Source organism: Chrysemys picta, chromosome 4, assembly GCF_011386835.1.
Source record: "Chrysemys picta bellii isolate R12L10 chromosome 4, ASM1138683v2, whole genome shotgun sequence".
Classification (NCBI taxonomy): Eukaryota; Metazoa; Chordata; order Testudines; family Emydidae; genus Chrysemys; species Chrysemys picta.
The window spans coordinates 98,047,649-98,067,916 of record NC_088794.1 but is presented as its reverse complement, the minus strand read 5'-3'; the positions used below and the strand labels follow the sequence as shown (position 1 = coordinate 98,067,916).

General features: G+C 42.8%; 2 protein-coding genes across 4 annotated transcripts in view; one reads left to right on the top strand and one right to left on the bottom strand.

Annotated features, from left to right (window-relative positions):
• Positions 1 to 14,898, bottom strand: part of AVEN (apoptosis and caspase activation inhibitor) — a 181,438-nt gene extending 166,540 nt beyond the window's left edge. Inside the window, exons 1-2 of one of the 2 annotated variants that reach the window (XM_065595387.1) lie at positions 14,520 to 14,606; positions 6,828 to 6,901 (exon numbers count right to left, since the gene is read on the bottom strand). In XM_065595387.1, the coding sequence (XP_065451459.1) occupies positions 6,828 to 6,836 (9 nt within the window). In that variant the 5' untranslated portion in view covers positions 6,837 to 6,901; positions 14,520 to 14,606. Of the gene's footprint in view, positions 1 to 6,827; positions 6,902 to 14,519 lie in introns of both variants that reach the window. The other variant, XM_005303983.5, reaches the window with a different exon arrangement.
• CHRM5 (cholinergic receptor muscarinic 5) overlaps positions 1 to 20,268 on the top strand; it is an 82,230-nt gene that overhangs the window by 55,416 nt on the left and 6,546 nt on the right. Inside the window, exon 2 of one of the 2 annotated variants that reach the window (XM_005303981.4) lies at positions 5,304 to 5,412. The exons of the other annotated variant lie outside the window; for it this stretch is intronic. The gene's annotated coding sequence lies outside the window, so the exon portion shown is untranslated. The remainder of the gene's footprint in view (positions 1 to 5,303; positions 5,413 to 20,268) is intronic. 2 annotated transcript variants of the gene reach the window in all.

The window sequence follows — 20,268 nt, the reverse complement described above, 5'->3', positions numbered from 1 at the left end:
GAGGTCAGAGGCTCCTACATCATACAGTGGCCCCAGAAGAGAAAGGGACTGGCTGTTGGGGTGACATGCTCAGTCTAAGGATTGGTTGGTTGGTGAGGGGAAGCCCAAACACTGCTGTCTCCCGACCCATTCCATAGTTGCCGCAAGAGTAGGTGAGCTCACTCTTCTCCCATGGGTTCCCAGTATAGTATAGTGTGTCCGGCTGCTGCAGTGGCATATTCAAGGATTCTGATATGCAGCCACAAAAGAAAGTGCTTGGCCGCGACATCTGTAGTTAGGTTGCCTACTCCCCTTATATATTGTGTCTCTCAGAGTTCGGTACTCAGTCCTTCTCCCTCTTAGCTCTCTAAACTCTCATTCTGCAACTTTATCTCCTATCTTCAACCTACCCAAAGTGTACTGCAAACATACCCTTCCTGCTCTGAGCACTCCACTACCACTCCAAGAATCCCTGTACTACTTAAAATCAAGTGTTTTGTACTCTCCAACAAATTCCAACACAATCTTACCCAACTTATCTCTCTGCTCTCATTTTTCCCTACTCAACCCACCTTCCCTGTGCTATCAAGTCCTTTTGCCTTACTGCTCTCCATCTCCTATTCCCACTCAGCTGCATGATGTTGTATCATGCTATTCCTATGCCTGGAATAGCCTCCCTGTTCTCACCCACCAATGCTTTTCTTTTTACAAGCAATATCAAAGTGGCAGCGATTCTGTAAGCCACATGTTGTTTCTAATGTAGGTTGGCAGACATAACAATAGTCCTACTATATATTCTGAGATATAGAAACCAGAAATGGTGCATCTTGTTTGATAAAATTTTTCAGCATCATAAATTATGTTGTCTGCATTTAGTGACAAAGGATACAATAGGGCGAGAAATCAAACAATCACTTCTGGAGAAACCATCAATCTAGTTTGCTGTCTCACTGACATTAACCCACCCTCCATTATATGTCCTCCTTTCAGGGTTTCACATTGTGTAGATAAGCTCATTTCCCTTCCAATTAATCATTAATTATTTATTAGAAACTAACCATTTGTAAAAGTCATTCAACTGCAATTTTTATCAGACACCTCAGACAAGTTAACGTGGGCGTTTGTACCTCCTCTTGCATTTGTGCTTTGTTCTTCTCAGTCTTTGCCTGACTAAGTCTATTAGGTCTGTAGACAAAATATCCTGACTTTTCTCTATCTTTAAGCTGTTTCTCTGTGCCTTGCACTGCCTTTCATTTGCATTTGCATATAGGGTGGCCAGATGTCCCCATTTAATAGGGACAGTCCTGATTTTTTAGTCTTTTTCTTATATAGGTTTCTATTACCCCCCACCCCCATCCCAATTTTTCACACTTGCTGTCTGGTCACCCTATTTGCATAGTAGCACTAGCATGAGGATAAAATAATAACAAACAGTACTGTTGAGAACTAAATCTACAGAGATTTAATGCCACAATTATAAAACTGAAAAGTGGATAAGAAAATATTTTTGGAAGAGCAGTAATGCATTATTGGTGGTGAGGGTGTTCATAGTTATTTGACATTCGTTTCTTATTGGCATTTGTACAGTTTCAGATATTCATGGGTGAGGCTCCCTCAGTGACCTTTAAGTACTGCCTCTCATTAACAGGAATAATTTACTTCCCTTTTTATGGGCCACCGAGCCCCCATAACACCACATCTTTCTCTTCTAGCACAATCTCTTCTCTCATTACAGACTTTTATCAAGATGAGGGAAATAAGAAAAAGCAAATGAGTTTTACAGAAAGTAAAAAATGCCTTGAGAGAGGTTCTTTCATGAAGGTATATAGATATAGATATAGATATCTCCCTGCAACAAAGAGTAATCCTCTCCACTTGCTTGCTCCATCTGTGACCTTTAGAGAGATTTACCAAAGCAAAAAAAGAAGTTTAATTAGAAGAAAGGGCAGCTGAAAGGACAGATACCAGGCAGAAAGCTTTTAATCTTTGTTATACAGTATGGGAATTTCTGAAAGTTGTATGAAGTCCAGGAAACTGCCTCATGAATTTTGGACATCAAGACTGATCACTTTAGGCTCACAAGAGCCAGAATGTGCTAAAGTGGAGAAAACATAGCTTCTCTAAATAAGTATGTTCTAAGAGATGCGCTATATAAAGATAGAGAGATACTATGAAGCAAGTCCCAACTTGACTGTTGGAAGAAAACAAAAAGTTCATCTTCCTGAAATCTTTTGCTCTATCAAAACATTAGTGGTCTTCAACATTTACACACACACACTCAGCCTGACCCTAGAGTTTTTACTCGTTTGAGACATCCCACTGACTTCAAGGGGGAGAGATTATTTTCCCCCTCCCCTATTTTAAAAATGCCTGTAGCAGGTGAACTTAAATGGGACTAGTAATGTGAATACGAACTGAAGGATGGGGTCCACTATAATGAATACGTTTTAGAGCGATGGAAGCTCAGAGTTATGAACACTAGAATTACAAACTGACTGATCAACCACACACCTTATTTGGAATCAGAAGTACGCAATCAGCCAGCAACAGAGACATTAAAAAAAAAAAAAGGCAAATACAATACACCAGTGGTCTCCAAACTTTAGTAAAAAAAATTTGAGCATGCACCCCCTGCCGCACCGGCTCTACCATTTTTGCCAAAGCAAAAAAAAATAAAAAAAAAAAAAAGCTGCTCGGATAAAGAAGAAGTAAAAAAAAAGCACTCCTCCTGCTGTGCACCCCCAGGGATCCTCTTGCGCACCCCCCACTTTGGAGACCACTGCAATACACTACTGTGTTAAAAGTAAAGTACTAAAAAAAGGGGGGGGGGGAGTTTAAAAAAAGATTTGATAAAGTAAGGAAACGATTTCTGTGCTTGTTTTGTTTAAATTAAGTGAAAAGCAGCATTTTTTCTTCTGTATAGTAAAGTTTCAATGCTCTATTAAAACAATGTTCAGTTGTAAACTTTTGAAAGAACAACCATAACATTTTGTTCAGAGTTATGAACAACCTCCATTCCCGAGGTGTTCATAACTATGAGGTTCTATTATACTTTCAACTTTTCACCCAAGAAGAATCACTGCAGCTACAGAAAATATGACCTGAAATGACTGAAAAATAAGTTACTGGCAAGCTAGGCCAGTTCCCAAATCTGTTTAAATCAGGGGTTCTCAAACTGGGGGTCAGGACCCCTTAGGGGGTTGCGAGGTTATTACATTGGGAGTTGCGAACTATCAGCCTCCACCCCAAACCCTGCTTTGCCTCCAGCATTTATAATGAGGCTAAATATATAAACAAGTGTTTTTAATTTATAAGGGGGGGGGGAAATCGCACTCAGAGGCTTGCTATGTGAAAGGGGTCACTAGTATAATAGTTGAGAACCACTGGTTTAAATCTCTAGAGGATGATCTGGATGGTTCCCATCTATCTTGGGCATTTGTCAAAACTGGCTCAATGTATTCTAGAGGAATATTTGCAATACTATTGTTAAGTGGTGGTGTGAACAATTCCACTATACACCATAATATCTCCAGTGTTTATAAAACAGCTATACCATTATTCTTAAACTAAATATGGTATATCAGGAATCAGCAAACCAACATTTTAGTTCAGTGGTTTTACAGCTATTCAAGGACAAAAAAGTACAGAGGATGTATTCAAATGCCTTTCTATGTGCTCAAACAAAAAGTACCTCTGCTTTTAAAAAGAAATTTGGTAACTTGATTTAGCTAAAAATAAAAATAAAAAAAACAAATATTTATCTTTGAGGAGTGGCTACTTCACATATGCTTTTTAAGACCATAGTTCTATCTGGCTCCCCATTCATTTCAGCATCCTGTTCAAAACTGCACTCTTTGCAAGATTGAGTTCATTACAAAGCTAAAGAGTGACTCAGCACCATTTCCCTGAAGTCAAAAAACTAAAAATATAATTAAAATACTTATACTTTTACAATCCACACACACTGAACTTGGGGTAAAATGGGGGAAAGGTAGAGAATACATTCTTTATGTAAGCTTAGTGGTGCTGTGATACATTAGTGATGAATGTACTAGAAATGCCTTGACAAAACACCATTTTGCATTGCCATCTGTCCACAGAAAGTCTCACAATCCTATCCTATCAAAGTTGTTGCACAATTAGGCCCTGATCCTGCAACTGACTCTGTACGAACAGCCTCTTGTAATCATTCGAAGAAGTCAACAGGGCATCGCTCATGTGTAAGATGCTGCCCACATAGATCCATTTGAGGATCAGAGCCCCAAGCTAAAACTTTCTTTATGGACCACAGTTCTAACAATTGTACTTCTATGTACTCATTTTTAATCCACCTCTTAGGGGCCATTTACTTTTTGCACTCTTGCTAAAGATTGCTGTTAAGGAGAAAGAAAAAGGGAGTATAATATCACTTCAGTTTCAGTTACTTCCACGAGTTCCCATTGTTGCTATGAATTAATAGGGACAGGAATAAGTTGAAGAACACAAAGCAGCAGTAACTGAGTGGTACATCCCCAAAAGAGAATATGGGTAAAGCTACAATGTTCAGGCAATAAGAATAAGCTTAAAGCAATGCAACATGTTGGCAACATAAGAGAAGTAGCCCAGGGACAGTTGTGACCTAGAATCTCAATCTCTCATCCCTGTGCAATTCTACAAGTCAAAAAAGTCTGGCCACCCCAGGGTTAAAGAGAATCTTTCTATAGCTATCCTCTGGGGAAAGGCAGGAATAGAAGCAGAACTGCAGTAACCTTGAGGCAAGGTTCTCACACACTCCACTGAATTTACCGATTTCACTGGCAAGGTTCTGTTATTGAGGTCTACCAGCAGAAACATTGAAGCCTCATTCTTATACCAGGTGGCATTTTTAAAGCAATAAAGAAGACGACTGATGCAAATACAAATGCAAAGGAATACCATACATAAAAGTGGAGGGGAAAAACTGGGAGCCCCTCATTCCATAAGACAGATTTATACAGGTATGAATTACTTTGCTGTTTTTAAAACAGTCAGAAATATTCATTCCAGTATTTGTCATGGGGTCCTATTAAGGACTACTAAAGAACAACATGATTAGATTATGTAGGGCTGAAAAGCAATAATACTGTTCCCATCACTCATTTACTTTTGTGAGGAAATAGGAAATGGAAGCAATTTCACATTAGCAGTCCATTTACACAGAACTATGAACCCACTTAAAATTCCCATGATGAAAAATAAGACTGATTTTTAGACAAATTAGAATATTCTGGGATAAAGATTTCTGAACCACCAGAACGTATAACTTTTGCTAACCATTTTACAAAGTTAGTTTTCTGTTCCCTTAGCATGACTACTGACAAAATCCCATTTGGCTTACGTGAATAGTTCCATGGACTTCACTGGGGATGACTACACGTGAATAAGGCAAGCAAGTTTTCCCTGGTCCTTGTACAGGTAATATTTCTACTGAGTTTTTCCTGTGGTAAGGATTGCAGCTACAGTCCCTAAGAATCCAACTGAAAATGAACATTCAAATTTTGGTCTGTTGCACACTACGGAAAATACCACAAAGTGAGATGAGAAATATATTCCCACATTGTTTTTATGTTTTGAAGCACTTACCTGTACACTATTTATTTTAAATGGTCAACTATCACCTATTTCTGAATAACTAAGGCAGTCATGCACACAAATACAGGATATGATCAGCATAAAACAGAAAGGTTAGACTACCTACCCCACCTGCTGTTCATGACTAATGCTGTTTCCTTGGCAGTCAGAATGCTGTATTTTAAGCTGAGTAGAACAGAAAAATGGTATAATGGCAAATTCTCTGACCTTTAATTCTATTCTTTCTCAACTTATACTTATTTTTTCTAACGAAATGTGCTGTTAAGTTCTTGTAAGAAGTCTTGGAATGAAGTTATCTTAAATACTTAAAACAAGTATCAATATACAGTTTCTTCCAAATAATGTCCCCCTTTATAATATAAACTGAAGAGCGTTAATGGTTTATATAAAATCCTTTAAAATAATTTTCCCTCTTTTAGAGTTAAAAATATAGGCAACTTAAATGAGGACACCTTTAAAAGTTCCCAGAATTTCAGGATGACCTCTAAGCATATCTGCTTATAAATTAAAGAAACTGCCAGAGACACCCTGGGAAAAATACAGAGACAAAACTATTCAGAACAGCAGAAGCAAGATAGTAGAAGTGCAAAGACAGAACCAAAGATGTAAAAAGGGGGAGGGGGACGGAATAACTTTTCTTACTTGGATTAGAAAAAGACACTATGTGATGGACTTACAGCAGTTCTGTAATAATTTATTAATATTGTATGTTGACATGGTTATTGGGATGTTCACTGTAAGACTATATTGGGTTAAGGGTTGTTGGGAAAATAAGCAGAATGGGAAAACAATGACTTAAGATAAGCCACCTATGGTAAATGCTTGAGGGCTATTACAGGACAATGGCAGAGCCATTCACTCTGAGGAGACTGGCTCAATTTCCTATGCAGCCTACCAAATTGGTGTGGACAAGCAGGGGAAAAAACAGGAACAGAAAAGGACAAGACATCTCTGGCTGAATAAAGAGAGATTCTCTTTCTGGAGGGAGGCTGTTTTGGGGGAGCCATTCAGACTGACAGAGGTAAGAATTTACACCTGCCTAAATTAGCGTCCCCTGAAGATAAGTCTATAGGTAAGATAGATGTGTGTTTTAAAATCCTTTATCTCTAAATGCTTTGTTCCAGCTGTTAACATTAAACAAAACTTTTCTTTTAAGAAGGCTGTTTGGTCACTATATGACTGGTCATAGGCTCCCAAAGGAAAGAACCATAGGTGCCAAAGCTAGTAGACTCGCTTACCAAGAACATCTGTAGCCAATGGCCCAATGTAAAGGCACAAGGTCTGATACCTGATGGAGTGCACTCGGAGACACCTAGCAAGGGGACAAAGGTGCAGTTAGCCCTGTAAGTGTGACAGAGTAGTAGTAATCTGATTAGTTGCAATGCTGCAGACAGAAATTAATATAAAAATCGATTTTATGATTTGTAAATTCTTTAATTAATATTGAAGGGAACTATTCAATATTTCTTACTCAGGCACAACTTCCACTGACTTCATGTATATATATTTTAGATTCCTGTTGAGAGTTTTTGCTGAATAGAAGCATCACTTAATATGGGCCCAATTCTGCAGTCCTATTTGTGTGAGCAGTCCTTTTGGCTACTACAAAGACTCCAAGAGCAAAATATATCATATGCCACCCTCCACCTCCTGTTCACAATGACTGCAAGATTAGTGAAGCAATAGTATTGATCAAGCTACAAAAGGTTCAAGTCAAGTTTTATTGACTAGACAGAATTTACCTTAGGCTGATAACATTAGATATTAATTTAGACCAGCGTTATATCTTTAAATAAAATATACAGAGATAATGAAGTTCCAGTTTGAGATTGAAGTGAATTTGATGCCATCAAGAGGCTAACCACAGGAAAGGGAGTAAGAAAGCAAGCAACAGATCTATCCATTCCGCTTCCACCATTCAGAACATAAAAAATGCACTCTGACCTCCCTAGCTGCCAGAAAAGTCACAACAGACCAGATACTTCCAGCTACACTGAAGCAGCAGGCTTCACAAAACATATCTAATGTGTCACTCAGCAGTGAGAAAAATATATGGAAGTTAGAGAGCACACTACCTTATGTTACAAATGTAATGACAAAAAATACAGAATTAGAAGGCAAGCCCTAAAGCAATTTTGAGGCTGCCTGAGGAGCATCCAGTCAAGATAATTATCAAAAGAAAACTTTATATCATTTATTCAGAGTTTCAGAAAGGATTTGCTTTTTTCTGTATAGGCAGACTATGACAAAGATAAAAGTAGAAAAACGTCATGGTAGAACATGGAATAAAATACAAAACTGTCTAGAATATTAAGATAAAGGAATAAGGATAAAAATGGAGACAAACATTATGCTGGGTTCATAGAAAAATTAGTACTTGATATACTATAATGTCTAATCTACAAACAGAAAGAAAAAAGTAACTGCAAATGTGTTCGATTTATTTTTAACATAAATTAGATGGTTTAATAGAGCAAGCAACATAGAATTATCCAATATGACCCACACCTGCAATGAAATATGACATTTGGCAAACCAACTGCCCCAGAACCTGGTTCTCCCATATACACTTCTACCCCGATATAATGCGACCCAATATAACACAAATTCAGATATAATGCGGTAAAGCAGTGTTCCGGGGGGGAGCAGGGCTGAGCACTCCGGTGGATCAAAGCAAATTCGATATAACGCGGTTTCACCTATAACGCGGTAAGATTTTTTGGCTCCCAAGGACAGCGTTATATCGAGGTAGAGGTGTATCACATTGTGGTGGAGGACTGGGAACATTCAGTCTTTGGGCCAATTAAAATAAAGCGCATCCTGGTCAAAGGTAACACCATTTGGTTGTTAGTCTCCTTTTTTTCCCCCTCCCCAAGGAAGAATGTCAGACATTAGTCACACTGTTTCTCATAGTGTTCTAACCTGAGTGATTCTAGGCTTATTTTCTAAAAGAATGACACAGCAATTGTGTCAATCCCTTAATAAAGTTCCAGATACTTCAGAGAGGTGCACTGATAATACATAAATCAGATTTTTTAAAAAGAAAGCAAAGAAAAGAAAAACAGATCAAAATACTTAAAAACACAAAAATGTTTGAGATGTAATCAGTAACATAAATATATTTAGACACAAAATTAACAAAATACATTTGTATTTTAAAACTAAATATTTTAAAGTTATTTTCTCCTTTACTATCCTAGAGTTCAAGTTGTAAATTTCTCTTGCAAGCCTGGACAAAAAACAGGCTTCTCTGATGCCTCTGATACCATCAAAGCTTCCAAGGGAAAAGCAGAATCCTGAACTCCAGAGCTCAAAAGTTAAAATGTTTCCATTCTAATACCATGTCTACACATAGGAGACTATACCAGCATGGCTCTGTCACTCTAACTGTGTTGGCATAACCCTCTAGTATGGCTGAAGCCTACACAAATGGAAGGGGTTTTTCCATCAGTGTCGGAACACCACCTCCCCCAACAACAGTAGCTAGAGTAATGGAAGCATTCTTCAACCAACTTAACTCCATCTACATTTGGGGTTAAGTTGGCACAGCTACATCGGTCAGGCTCGTGGATTTTTCACACCCCTGACCAATGTAGCTATGTCGATTTAAACTTTACGTCTAGACAAAGCCTCAGTTGCTTTTGGTACAGAGATTTACTAGTAACTAACACAAAACATCTGTTGTGGGTCAACCTACACTGAGACTTGATCTACATTTAAAAGTTATGTTGGCATAGCTGTGTTTGTCAGGGGTGTGGAAAAAACACCCCAGTCACTGACATAGCTATGCCAACAAAAACCCCAGTATAGACACTGCTATTTATTACACAAATTAAAGTGCATTAAAATCCTGCGTGGATGCTCTCATTTAGAGAATTAAACCACAGCAAACTAAGGATTTGTCTTAAAAAAAACCAAAACCCTAATCCTGAATAACTCCATGTGTAGATACTTATTCCAGAATAAGGGTATGTGGCAGCGCTTTAACGTGACTGTGTAGTCACGGTTCCAGCGCTGTAATAAAACCAAGGTCTCCCAGCGCTGTAATAAAACCACCTCTGCGGGGGGAATAGCTCCCAGCGCTGTAACATTATCTACATTGCCACTTTACAGCACTGAAACTTGCATCACTAGGGGGGTGTTTTTTCACACTGCAACAGCACTTTAATGTTGCTGTGTAGTTGCGGCACCAGCACTGGGAGAGAGCATACTGCAAAAAAACCCCACCCCCACGAGGGGAGTAGCTACACTCGCTGGGAGCACGGCTACCAGCACTGGTGCACTATCTACACTGCCACTTTACAGCACTGAAACTTGCAGCGCTCAGGAGGGTGTTTTTTCACCCCCCCAGAGCGAGAAAGTTGCAGTGCTGTAAAGTGGCAGTGTAGACAAGGCCTAAGGGTATGTCTACCCTGGAAACTTCAAAGTGCTGCCGCGGGAATGCTCCCACAGCAGCGCTTTGAAATGCGAGTGTGGTCACGTGTGAGCGCTGGGAGAGAGCTCTCTCAGCGCTCCTAGTAATCCACCTCCATGAGGGGATTAGCTCCGAGCACTGGGAGTGCAGCTCCCAGTGCTCAGAGCCTGCCTACACTAGTGCTTTAAAGCGCTCAGACTTGCTGTGCTCCGGGGGGTGATTTTTCACAACCCTGAGCCAGCAAGTTACAGCGCTATAAAATGTAAGTGTAGACAAGCCCTCACTTTCAAGTGTAAACAAGCCCTTAGGCCACTTTACTTCTGAATTAGAGCATCCACAGAGAGGTTTAATGTGCTTTATGTGCATTAACTTCACACCATATGTTAATTGGTCTTAAGTTTCCTGAATGTCCCCATGTAGACAAGCCCTGAGACTAACCATGCCTAATCAATGACTGACACAGTGTGGGGCATCAGTGTTTTAAAATGGTTTTTGTTTGCATTTCAGACAGGAAAATATTATTACAAAACAGCATTAGAGATTTACATTACAGATTAAGGACTTGCTTACATGGGGAAATAGCCCAGAATCAGCTATTCCACAATAGTTCCCCTTGTAGACACTCATTCTGAGCAAAGAGAACCTTAAAGCCTGTCTACACAGGGTCACTCAGGAAATTTAAGATGAATCTACTAATAGTGTGACATCAGTGCTCGTAAGTTAAAGCCTCTTAAACCTCCATGTGGCTGCTCTCATTCAGGAGTGAGTTGCACTTTAACTTTATTGACGCCACTCCTTTACTTGATTCACCTTAAGTTTCCTGAGTGTCCCCACATAAATAAGCAGAACAAGACTGTCCACATGGGGAATTAGTATAGAATAGCTGTTGCGTTGAAATTCACATTCTTCCTTATTTTGCAAGCACTTTCCCCTGTAGACAAACCCTATCGTGGGGCAGTTATCTTTGTTATATACTCTGCAGTAGATGTCAAAAAGCTTTAGGACTTTGCCTCCTATTTCATGTTTGTTGTCATTAGGCCTTCGCAGGTACAGCTTTCCAGCCATGCAGATCAGACTGTATGAATGGCTCCAATATTCATGACAATTAGCAGTCTGTGAATGTTTGTTATCCCCTTCAATGCTAATATCCACCATAGAATGGGAAACTGAATTTTGGACCTTGACAGAATTAGTGGGCCTTTGTAGAATTCAAAAGTGGCACAGCTGGTTATATAAACATTAAGTGAGGGCAAGGACTCTAGCGGCTTAATGTTCTCCATCTTCTAATAATTAAGATGTTAAAAGCATACAACATTGTGACTAAATAACAGTTTTCAAGTCAATCCAGCTGACTAATGACATTACTGATAATATACAAGTGATTAAATGCTACATGCTAATTGCTAGAAAAGCAGATTTTACATGTTTCTCAGTATATGAAACAATTTTGTTCATAAAAGTGTACTTTATTATAGGTTTACTGAATTACTGGTCTCTGTTTTCCTGTAATTTTATTTGCATTTCATCTCTCATCTGCATGGAAGTAGGCTGAGCAGACCAAAAAATCGGACTTTAATTTAATTTGACATAATCTTAATAGATCTCACCTAGGTTTACCATAATTGCAGGCATAATACAACAGAGACTTCCATATTAGAGACTGAAATGCCAACAGCAAGAAGGGATTCAAATATCAAATAGCTTACCCTCAATAGTTTTCTAAGCAAGGGATTTATATTCTGACTTTGTGATGTATTTTTAATCTCTGTGTAAGAATACAGGTCTGAAATTATTTTTAAGGAACATCAAGTAGTTCAGGTTCAAGATCTACCACATTAAAATGGTTCTAATCCGAACAGGAAAGCTCTCCCAAAATGCCCGACCAGGACCAGGTTGGTTGGGATGGAGAGTATAGTCTTCTCTCCCCAGGGCTCCTCCATGGGCCCCAAGGAGCATTTAGAGTGACCTGGTAGGAGCAGAAGGGATTGGAGGAGGCAGATATTCCTAGTACTTCTGTGGATTCTAGCAAACTAAGAGCCAACAGGACAAGATCTTCCCTCCCCACAGGTCCCAGGGAGCTACAGGAGCTGGTTGAAGGATCGGGGATGGCCTGGTTCGAGGTCTTCAAAGTACCCAAAGGGGAACTGCCAGTTCCAAGCACATGGGCAGGGAAATTATGGGATAGCTCTGGGAGCACTGTTTGCGGTGTTGGTGCTATCATACAATCCATCTCAGTCTGACTGGCACTGACGTAACAGAACAACATAGAGGATACTGACAGTGGTTAGTCTTGCTGGAAGTAAGTCTAATCCAAACTACAGTTGTCGCACACATACACCATTGGGAGTACTTTTGTGAGCAAATATAAGGTGTGTTAGGAGAGCACACCACGCTTAACATTGAATTTCTCTACTGAAAACAAAGCCTTAGGCCACAGCTACAGCGCTGTGCCACCACAGCACCGTAGTGGAGACGCTTCCTTCATTGATGGAAGGAGTTTTTCAATCCATGTAGTTAATTCACCTCTCCAAAAGGTGGTAGCTAGGTCGATGGAAGAATCATTCCATCAACCTAGCTGTGTCTGCACCTGGGGTTCAGTCAACTTAACTATGGCATTCAAAGCGTGAAATTTTTCACAGCCCTGAGTGACGTAGCAAGGTCGATCTAATTTTTAAGTGTAGACCAGGCCTTATTGTTAAACACTCTCTTAAAGAGCCTGGGGAAGAAAATGAGGATTACTGGGCTCTTAAAGACACTGTTCACTATATTCTCGGCCATGGATAAGGGTGATGTCATCATGCTAGTGCACTTGATACAAAGTATAACTATCAATAAAATAGTGAAAGTATTGTCAAATGCACAAAGTAAACAAACTGAGAAAATAGAGAACTAAAAAACTCTCTCTGTTCTCTTAGTTATAGTAAACCTTTGGGGGCTACTTCCAAAAATATCAGGTTAAAAAATTCATACAGAAATGTGATTTTAGGTTGACTGTTTCCCTTTAAAGTTAGAAAAACTGTCTGTAAATAATCAACAATACTGGAATATATACAAAAATATCCAGATACAAAAAGAAATAATACAAAGGTTGAAACTGTTATTTAAAGGCCACACACATGCATGCGCTCACACACCTCCCACACACAAATAGCTTCAACTAACTGAATTAAATAAATTTTGCAAGCGCTTTCCCCTGGAGACAAGCCCTATCATGGGGCAGTTATCTTTGTTATATTCTCTGCAGTAGATGTCAAAACGCTTTAGGACTTTACTTCCTGTTTCATCTTGTCTGTACTCTTGCAGGATCCAGCACAAAATAAGCCAAAGCTATTGGTTTTCTCAATTATTGCAGGTGCTGCACAGTGCTTTTATTCCACCTGCATTTGTATGCCCCAGGGTTGAAAACAAAACTTAATATTCAAAATAGAGAGTCCAGTCATTTTTATGTATGTATCACCATGGAAGTTTATATTGTATACAAATTAAATTATTAGTGAAGACATTTTAAGTAATGGCACCAACCAAGAATTTCGTTTTATACTTTAAGGCCCTGAATCTGCACAAGGATCCATTTGTGCATTACATTGCAGGACTGGGGTTAAGGCCATATACCAGCATAAGCATATACTAGCATTAGCAATGGTGGGAGCCCTAACACAGCTGATACACCAGCTGACACCAACATTTTAAATCATTTAAAATCTAGGGCTCAGAGTGTAATCTACACCTTTCTCCCCATGGTACCAGAATACTAGTGTAGTCAGGCATGCATCCGAGGAAGTGGGCATTCATCCACGAAAGCTTATGCTCCAATACATCTGTTAGTCTTAAAGGTGCCACAGGACTCTTTGTTGCTTAGTGTAGTCAGGGGCTCACTCACAATTTAACTGGGAGATTAACCAGCCAGCATAATGAAGAACCACAGTATAAGAACCAGAAATACTGAACCATTGATCCCAAAATTACAGCACAACGTCATAAGCAGAATTTACGTCAAAGGGGTGGGTGACGTGTGATATGCCGGGGAGGGCACAATGTCCTCTCAGCTTCTGCAGCTAATCACTGGTGCCGTAGTTGGTGCCTCCCTCCTCCCACTTTGCCAAACAAACGTGTTCTTGAAAAAGGCACTTTTCAGCGTCACGCTAGAGATGGATTCACGCCACGAAATCCAAATCTGCATTTCAAGCGGTGCACAGTGTGTCCCCTCCCCGGAGTCTCACAAAACACGCTCGGGGGAGTCCAACCCCGGGCTCGGCTCGCGACCACCTCCGGGGTAATTTTCAGACCCAGCACTGCAGGGGAGAGGGGGGTGCTACGCCTCTCCTCCTGCAGGGCGCCCCTCCAACCCAGCCTGCCGCTGGGGGCCCAGCGGCGTCTAGTCAGCGAGGAGGGCGCGTCCTGGGAAGGGAGCAGCAAGCAGGGACGAGCGGGGCCTTTGCCTGCTGTGGTAGCTGCAGCAGCCCGTTCCCGGGGCGGACTAGGGAGGGCGCGTGCCGCGGTATCTGCTCCCTCTTACCCGCCTGTGGTAGCGAGCAGGGAGGGGAGACGCTGCCCCCCTGCCCCGAGGGTCTCGCCTGCCTCGGCCCCCGCCTCCTCCGTGCCCATGAACACCGCCTCTTCCGCGGCCCCCGCCTCCCCGGCTGGGCCCGTCCCCGCCGCCTTCCGCTGCTCTGTCCCCGCCGCCGGGCCTCCTCCTGCCCTGCCTGCAGCCTCCCCGCCGGGGCCGGCCGCCGCCTCCTCCACCGCGCTCCGCCTGCATGGCCCGGCAGCTCCTCTCCTTCCCGCCGCGTGTGCAGCCGAGAGCCGGCCTGGCCCGTGCAGCACCGGTCCCCGCCTCCGGAAACCGCCACCGGGCAGGCCCGAAAGAGAGGGCACCTGGTCCGCTCCCACCGGGACGGCACGACGCTCCGGCCCCTCAAATCCTTCCCAACCGCAGCAACCCCTGCCCAACACCGAATAGCACAAGAGTTCCTCACAACCACGGTGACCCCCGCACAACACAATCACGCCAAGTCCACCACCACCCGAGCCCCTCGCAACCAGTGACATCCCCCCAAAAATAACCACCCTGAGCCCAGCACTGCACAACAAAACCACCCCAAACCCCTCACAACCACAGTGACTCCTGCACAACACATCCATACCAAGCCCATCGCAACCACAGTGACCCCTACACAACATAATCACAGGGGACCCACACAGCACAACACAACCAGGGTGGCCACTAACTCAGCACAACACTGAGACCCTTACAACTAAGCATACCAAATCCCATAACAACTAAACCATGCAACAACACAACCACAACTCACCAAGTTCCCTGCACACACACTCCACAATGGCTACACAACACACCAAACCCCATCATTGGCCCATTCTTGCACACACACAACCCATAACACTGAACCTCCCCACACAACGTAAACACAATGAGCCCCCTGTGCACCTCCAACAGGCTAGTGAGCACTTTCACTACACACAATATCCTGACGTAACATATTGAGACCTGTATCAGCATCAATTTCCACACAACACAACCATGGCACACATATCACAATCACATTAATGCTTGCACACCACAAACAACTATAGTGAGCTGCCACAAGTATACTAAACCCACTGTGACAGAATGGACCTCTGTATTCACACCCTACACACTATTGTAATGTATAAAATATGCCTTGTAAGGTATCATTTGCTGGTCAGTAATATGGTGAAGTGTATGTAACAATATTATATGTAAAGTTATGAACATATGCTGAAATCATGACTGAAGTATGTTTATTGGACAAGTCTGTGGAGTGGATAAATCTGTTTTTCAAAGACAAAGGACAAGTTGACACCTCTAGCCAGGGGACATCAAAACTGATGGGCCGTCACCTATCAAGTAGCCATTCTTTGACAAGGAAGAGTGGAAGGAACAAACAGATCTGCATCTTAGCATGAAACTTCTCCCCCATTAGATGCCATGCCTCCTTGCTCTCAGCTGGAAAGAACTTTATCTAGGGGTCATTCTCCGGAAAATGCATTTCAAAGGGTGACTGAATTATAAAAGTGAGGGGCAAAACAGCCCATTGTATCTCGCCCTGTCCATCTCTCTCTTTTCACCTAAAAGACAAAAGAAACAGCTGTTGGATTTTGGGAGTCTATCCTGGCCTGAGATTTTGGTCAGGAATGTTACTGGAAACGTGTTAAGGAATTTCACCTTGAATCAAATCTAGTCTGTTAAGTTTAGAAAGGGTTTCATTTTTATTTTTCTTGTGGTGTTTCTAACCTTAATGCCTCATTACTTGTATTCAAAAACTATCTATAGTTAACTAAAGTTCTTTTATTCTTTAATTAAAATAATCTGGTAGTGTGAATTGTTCGGTTAACTTCATTTAAGGCAGCAGACTGTTGTGTGTTGATCCCCTTACAGGGCAACAGACCTAATATATTTGGACTGTCCAGGAGATGGCTAGACAGTGCAGAACACACGTTTTTAGGGGAAAATCCAGGACTGAGAGTGTGTTGGAGGTCACCCTGCAAGTAATAACCAAGGCTGCCAAAGTGTGGCAGGTGTTTGCTGACATGCTGCTGGGGTCAGGGCAGGGCCGGCTCCAGCATTTCTGCCGCCCCAAGCAAAAAAAAAAAAAAAGCAATCGCGACCGGCAGCGGCAATTAGGAAAAAAAAAAAGCCGCGATCGGCAGCGGCAGCTCGGCGGCAGGTCCTTCGCTCCTAGAGGGAGTGAGGGACCTGCCGCCCCTGAATTGATGCACATGCCGCCCATCTCCCTTGGCCGCCCCAAGCCCCTGCTTGTTAAGCTGGTGCCTGGTGCCGGCCCTGGGTCAGGGTTGCTGGACCAGGGCCTTGGCTGTACACAGACACTCAGGGTGGGACCTGCATGCTGTTTGAATGTTTGTGAGAAGCCCAGGTTGGGAGTAACAGGAGCAAAGCCTTTTGAGGCACCCCAACTTACAGGGCAAGGGTGACACAGCCCCCTCACTGGTCCGGTTTGCATTCCAGAATCAGGGGTGCTGGAACTGGGGGTGTGGCAGCACCCCTTGGCTTAAAGTAGTAGTTACAACCAAATACATGGTTTCCACTTTCAGCACCCCTACTATAAAAATTGTTCCAGGATCTCTGTCCAGGTATTTGAAAGCAGCTATCAATTCCCCCCTCATTCTTCTCTTCTGCAGACTAAACAATCCCAGTTCCCTCAGCCTCTCCTCATAAGTCATGTGCTCCAGCCGCCTAATCATTTTTGTTGCCCTCCGCTGGACTCTTTCCAATTTTTCCACATCCTTCTTGTAGTGTGGGGCCCAAAACTGGACACAGTACTCCAGATGAGGCCTCACCAATGCAGAATAGAGGGGAATTATCACGTCCCTCTATCTGCTGGCAATGCCCCTACTTATACAGCCCAAAATGCAGCAAGGGCACACTGTTGACTCATATTCAGCTTCTCGTCCACTGTAACCCCTAGGTCCTTTTCTGCAGAACTGCTGCCTAGCCATTTGGTTCCTAGTCTGTAGCAATGCATGGGATTCTTCCATCCTAAGTGCAGGACTCTGCACTTGTCCTTGTTGAACCTCATCAGGTTTCTTTTGGCCCAATCCTCTAATTTGTCTAGGTCCCTCTGTGTCCTATCCCTACCCTTCAGCGTATCTACCACTCCTCCCAGTTTAGTGTCATCTGCAAACTTGCTGAGGGTGCAGTCCACGCCATCGTCCAGATCATTAATGAAGATATTGAACAAAACTGGCCCCAGGACTGACCCTTGGGCCACTCCGCTTGATACCAGCTGCCAACTAGATATAAAGCCATTGATCACTACCCACTGAGCCTGACGATCTAGCCAGCTTTCTATCCACCTTATAGTCAGGGATGAAAGTAACTTAAAGGATTTACCAGTATGCCGTAGTCCTGAGTGGGCGTGGCCTCAATCGGAAGAGGCATGGCCTCAATCGGAAGAGGCAGGGCCTTTCAAGATTTAAAGGCCCTGGAGCTCTGGCTGTGGCTAGGAGTCCCAGGACCTTTAAACCACCCCGGAGCTACCAGCTGCAGAGGCAGCTGGGAGCCCCGGGGCTCAGGGGTGAATTAAAGGGCCCAGGACTCCAGCCACCGCGGAGCTCCAGGCCCTTTAAATCACCGCGGGAGCTCTGCTGCCGCTACCCCGGGGCGGCAGGGCTCGGGCTAGGGCCGGGGTAGCGGTGGCAAGGCTCCGGTGGTGATTTAAAGGGTCCGGGGCTCCCCGCAGCAGCTGGAGCCCTGGGCCCTTTAAATCACAGCCAGAGAAGCCGCTCCAGCCTGGCACGGCATACCTGCTCTTGCTGGTATGCCGGACCGTACCGGCTTACTTTCACTTCTGCTTATAGTCCATTCATCCAGCCCATACTTCTTTAACTTGCCAGCAAGAATACTGTGGGAGACCATATCAAAAGCTTTGCTAAAGTCAAGGAATAATACATCCACTGCTTTCCCCTAATCCATGAAGCCAGTTATCTCATCATAGAAGGCAATTAGGTTAGTCAGGCATGACTTGCCCTTGGTGAATCTATGCTGATTGTTCCTGATCACTTTCCTCTCCTCTAAGGCCTGGTCTATACTACCCGCCTGAATCGGCGGGTAGAAATCGACCTCTCGGGGATCGATTTATCGCGTCCTGTCGGGACGCGACAATCGATCCCCGAATCGGCGCTCTTACTCCACCAGGGGAGGTGGTAGTAAGAGCCGCCGGCGGGAAGCCGCAGAAGTCGATTTTGCCGCCGTCCTCACAACAGGGTAAGTCGGCTGCGATACGCCGAATTCAGCTACGCTATTCACGTAGCTGAATTTGCGTATCTTAAATCGACTCCCCCCTGTAGTGTAGATGTACCCTTAGTGCTTCAAAATTGATTCCTTGAGGACCTGCTCCATGCCACATTAGACAAAACAACCACACTAAACTCCTACATATATCAGATATCCCAACTTGTAAAGTTTGATAAAGCTGGTTATCCAGGCACCCAAGAGTCCCCCTGGCTTAGTAGGAATATCTGTGTGATGCATTGCCACCATAATAGCTTTCCACCTCAGACGGAGCTTAGCTATAGAGATTAAGCTATTCTTGGCTGCTGGTCACTTGGGGCCATGGCATAAGCAGCCAAGTGTAAGCGCCAGTCTACACACAGAAATTGCACCAACTTCACTAAAATTATTTCTAAATCAATGGACATCCTTACATTGGCTTTTTACTGAATTAAAAACTCATTTAAAAGTTTACACAAGGAGGTTGCACTGACCTAACTAAATAAATCTAGAAACCAGTTTTGTTAAATAGATTTAATGTCTTTGTGTAAATGTGGCCTAAGTTAAAGCAGGACTGAAGCTGCTGTATTTTACTGTAGGGACCAGGTAGGCCACCAGATTTTTCTTCCACCAAAACTGAGAAACAGGCCCCTGATATCTAACTTGTCTCAAGCCACTTGCCATATGCCCCAAATGTATCTTTTTCCCACTCTAATGTTGTGCTGCCTTCTGTTAAGCTTTATAATCATTCCTTAAAACACACTTCTTTTATGAAGCGTAATCTTATCGGGGAAACTTTGTTTAACACCTGACCTTGCTTTTTATTATTTGCTTAGTTTGATGAGAACCCTGCAGGAGGGAGAGTGTTATCAATTGTACATGATACTAAACAGAGTATGTACCAAAAGAGTCTGATTCACCAATATAATTCTGCAGGTCCAATGAACAAACCACATAATTCTGATGCTTGTTTACCTGGAGGAGAGAAGGAGTCAGGGGGCAAAATGGCTTGAGCCACTAATTTTGTTCCTGGAGGATAGGAGGTGGCTGCTACAGAATATCTCCTTCAGCCTTCTCCTACCCAGACCAGAATCAGTGGTCCTCTATTCCGACTACCCTCCAACCTATAAACTCCCTTTCACCATCCCTTCCTCCCAGTAGATAGATAGATATAAGCATATTACCAATATGCTTGCTTTGGGAATTACACCTCTACCTCAATATAACGCTTTCCTCGGGAGCCAAAAAATCTTACCGTGTTATAGGTGAAACCGCATTATATGGAACTTGCTTTGATCCGCCAGAGTGCACAGGCCCCCCCCCCCCCCCCCGGAGTGCTGCTTTACTGCGTTATATCCAAATTCGTGTTATATCGGGTCGCGTTATATTGGGGTAGAGGTATACTTCTATCTGGTATTTCTGTCTGAACTGTTTTTGCTGTCTTTTAAAACATAAACTTCTCAGAGGGGTTGTCTTCTATATTTTGTACCATGTT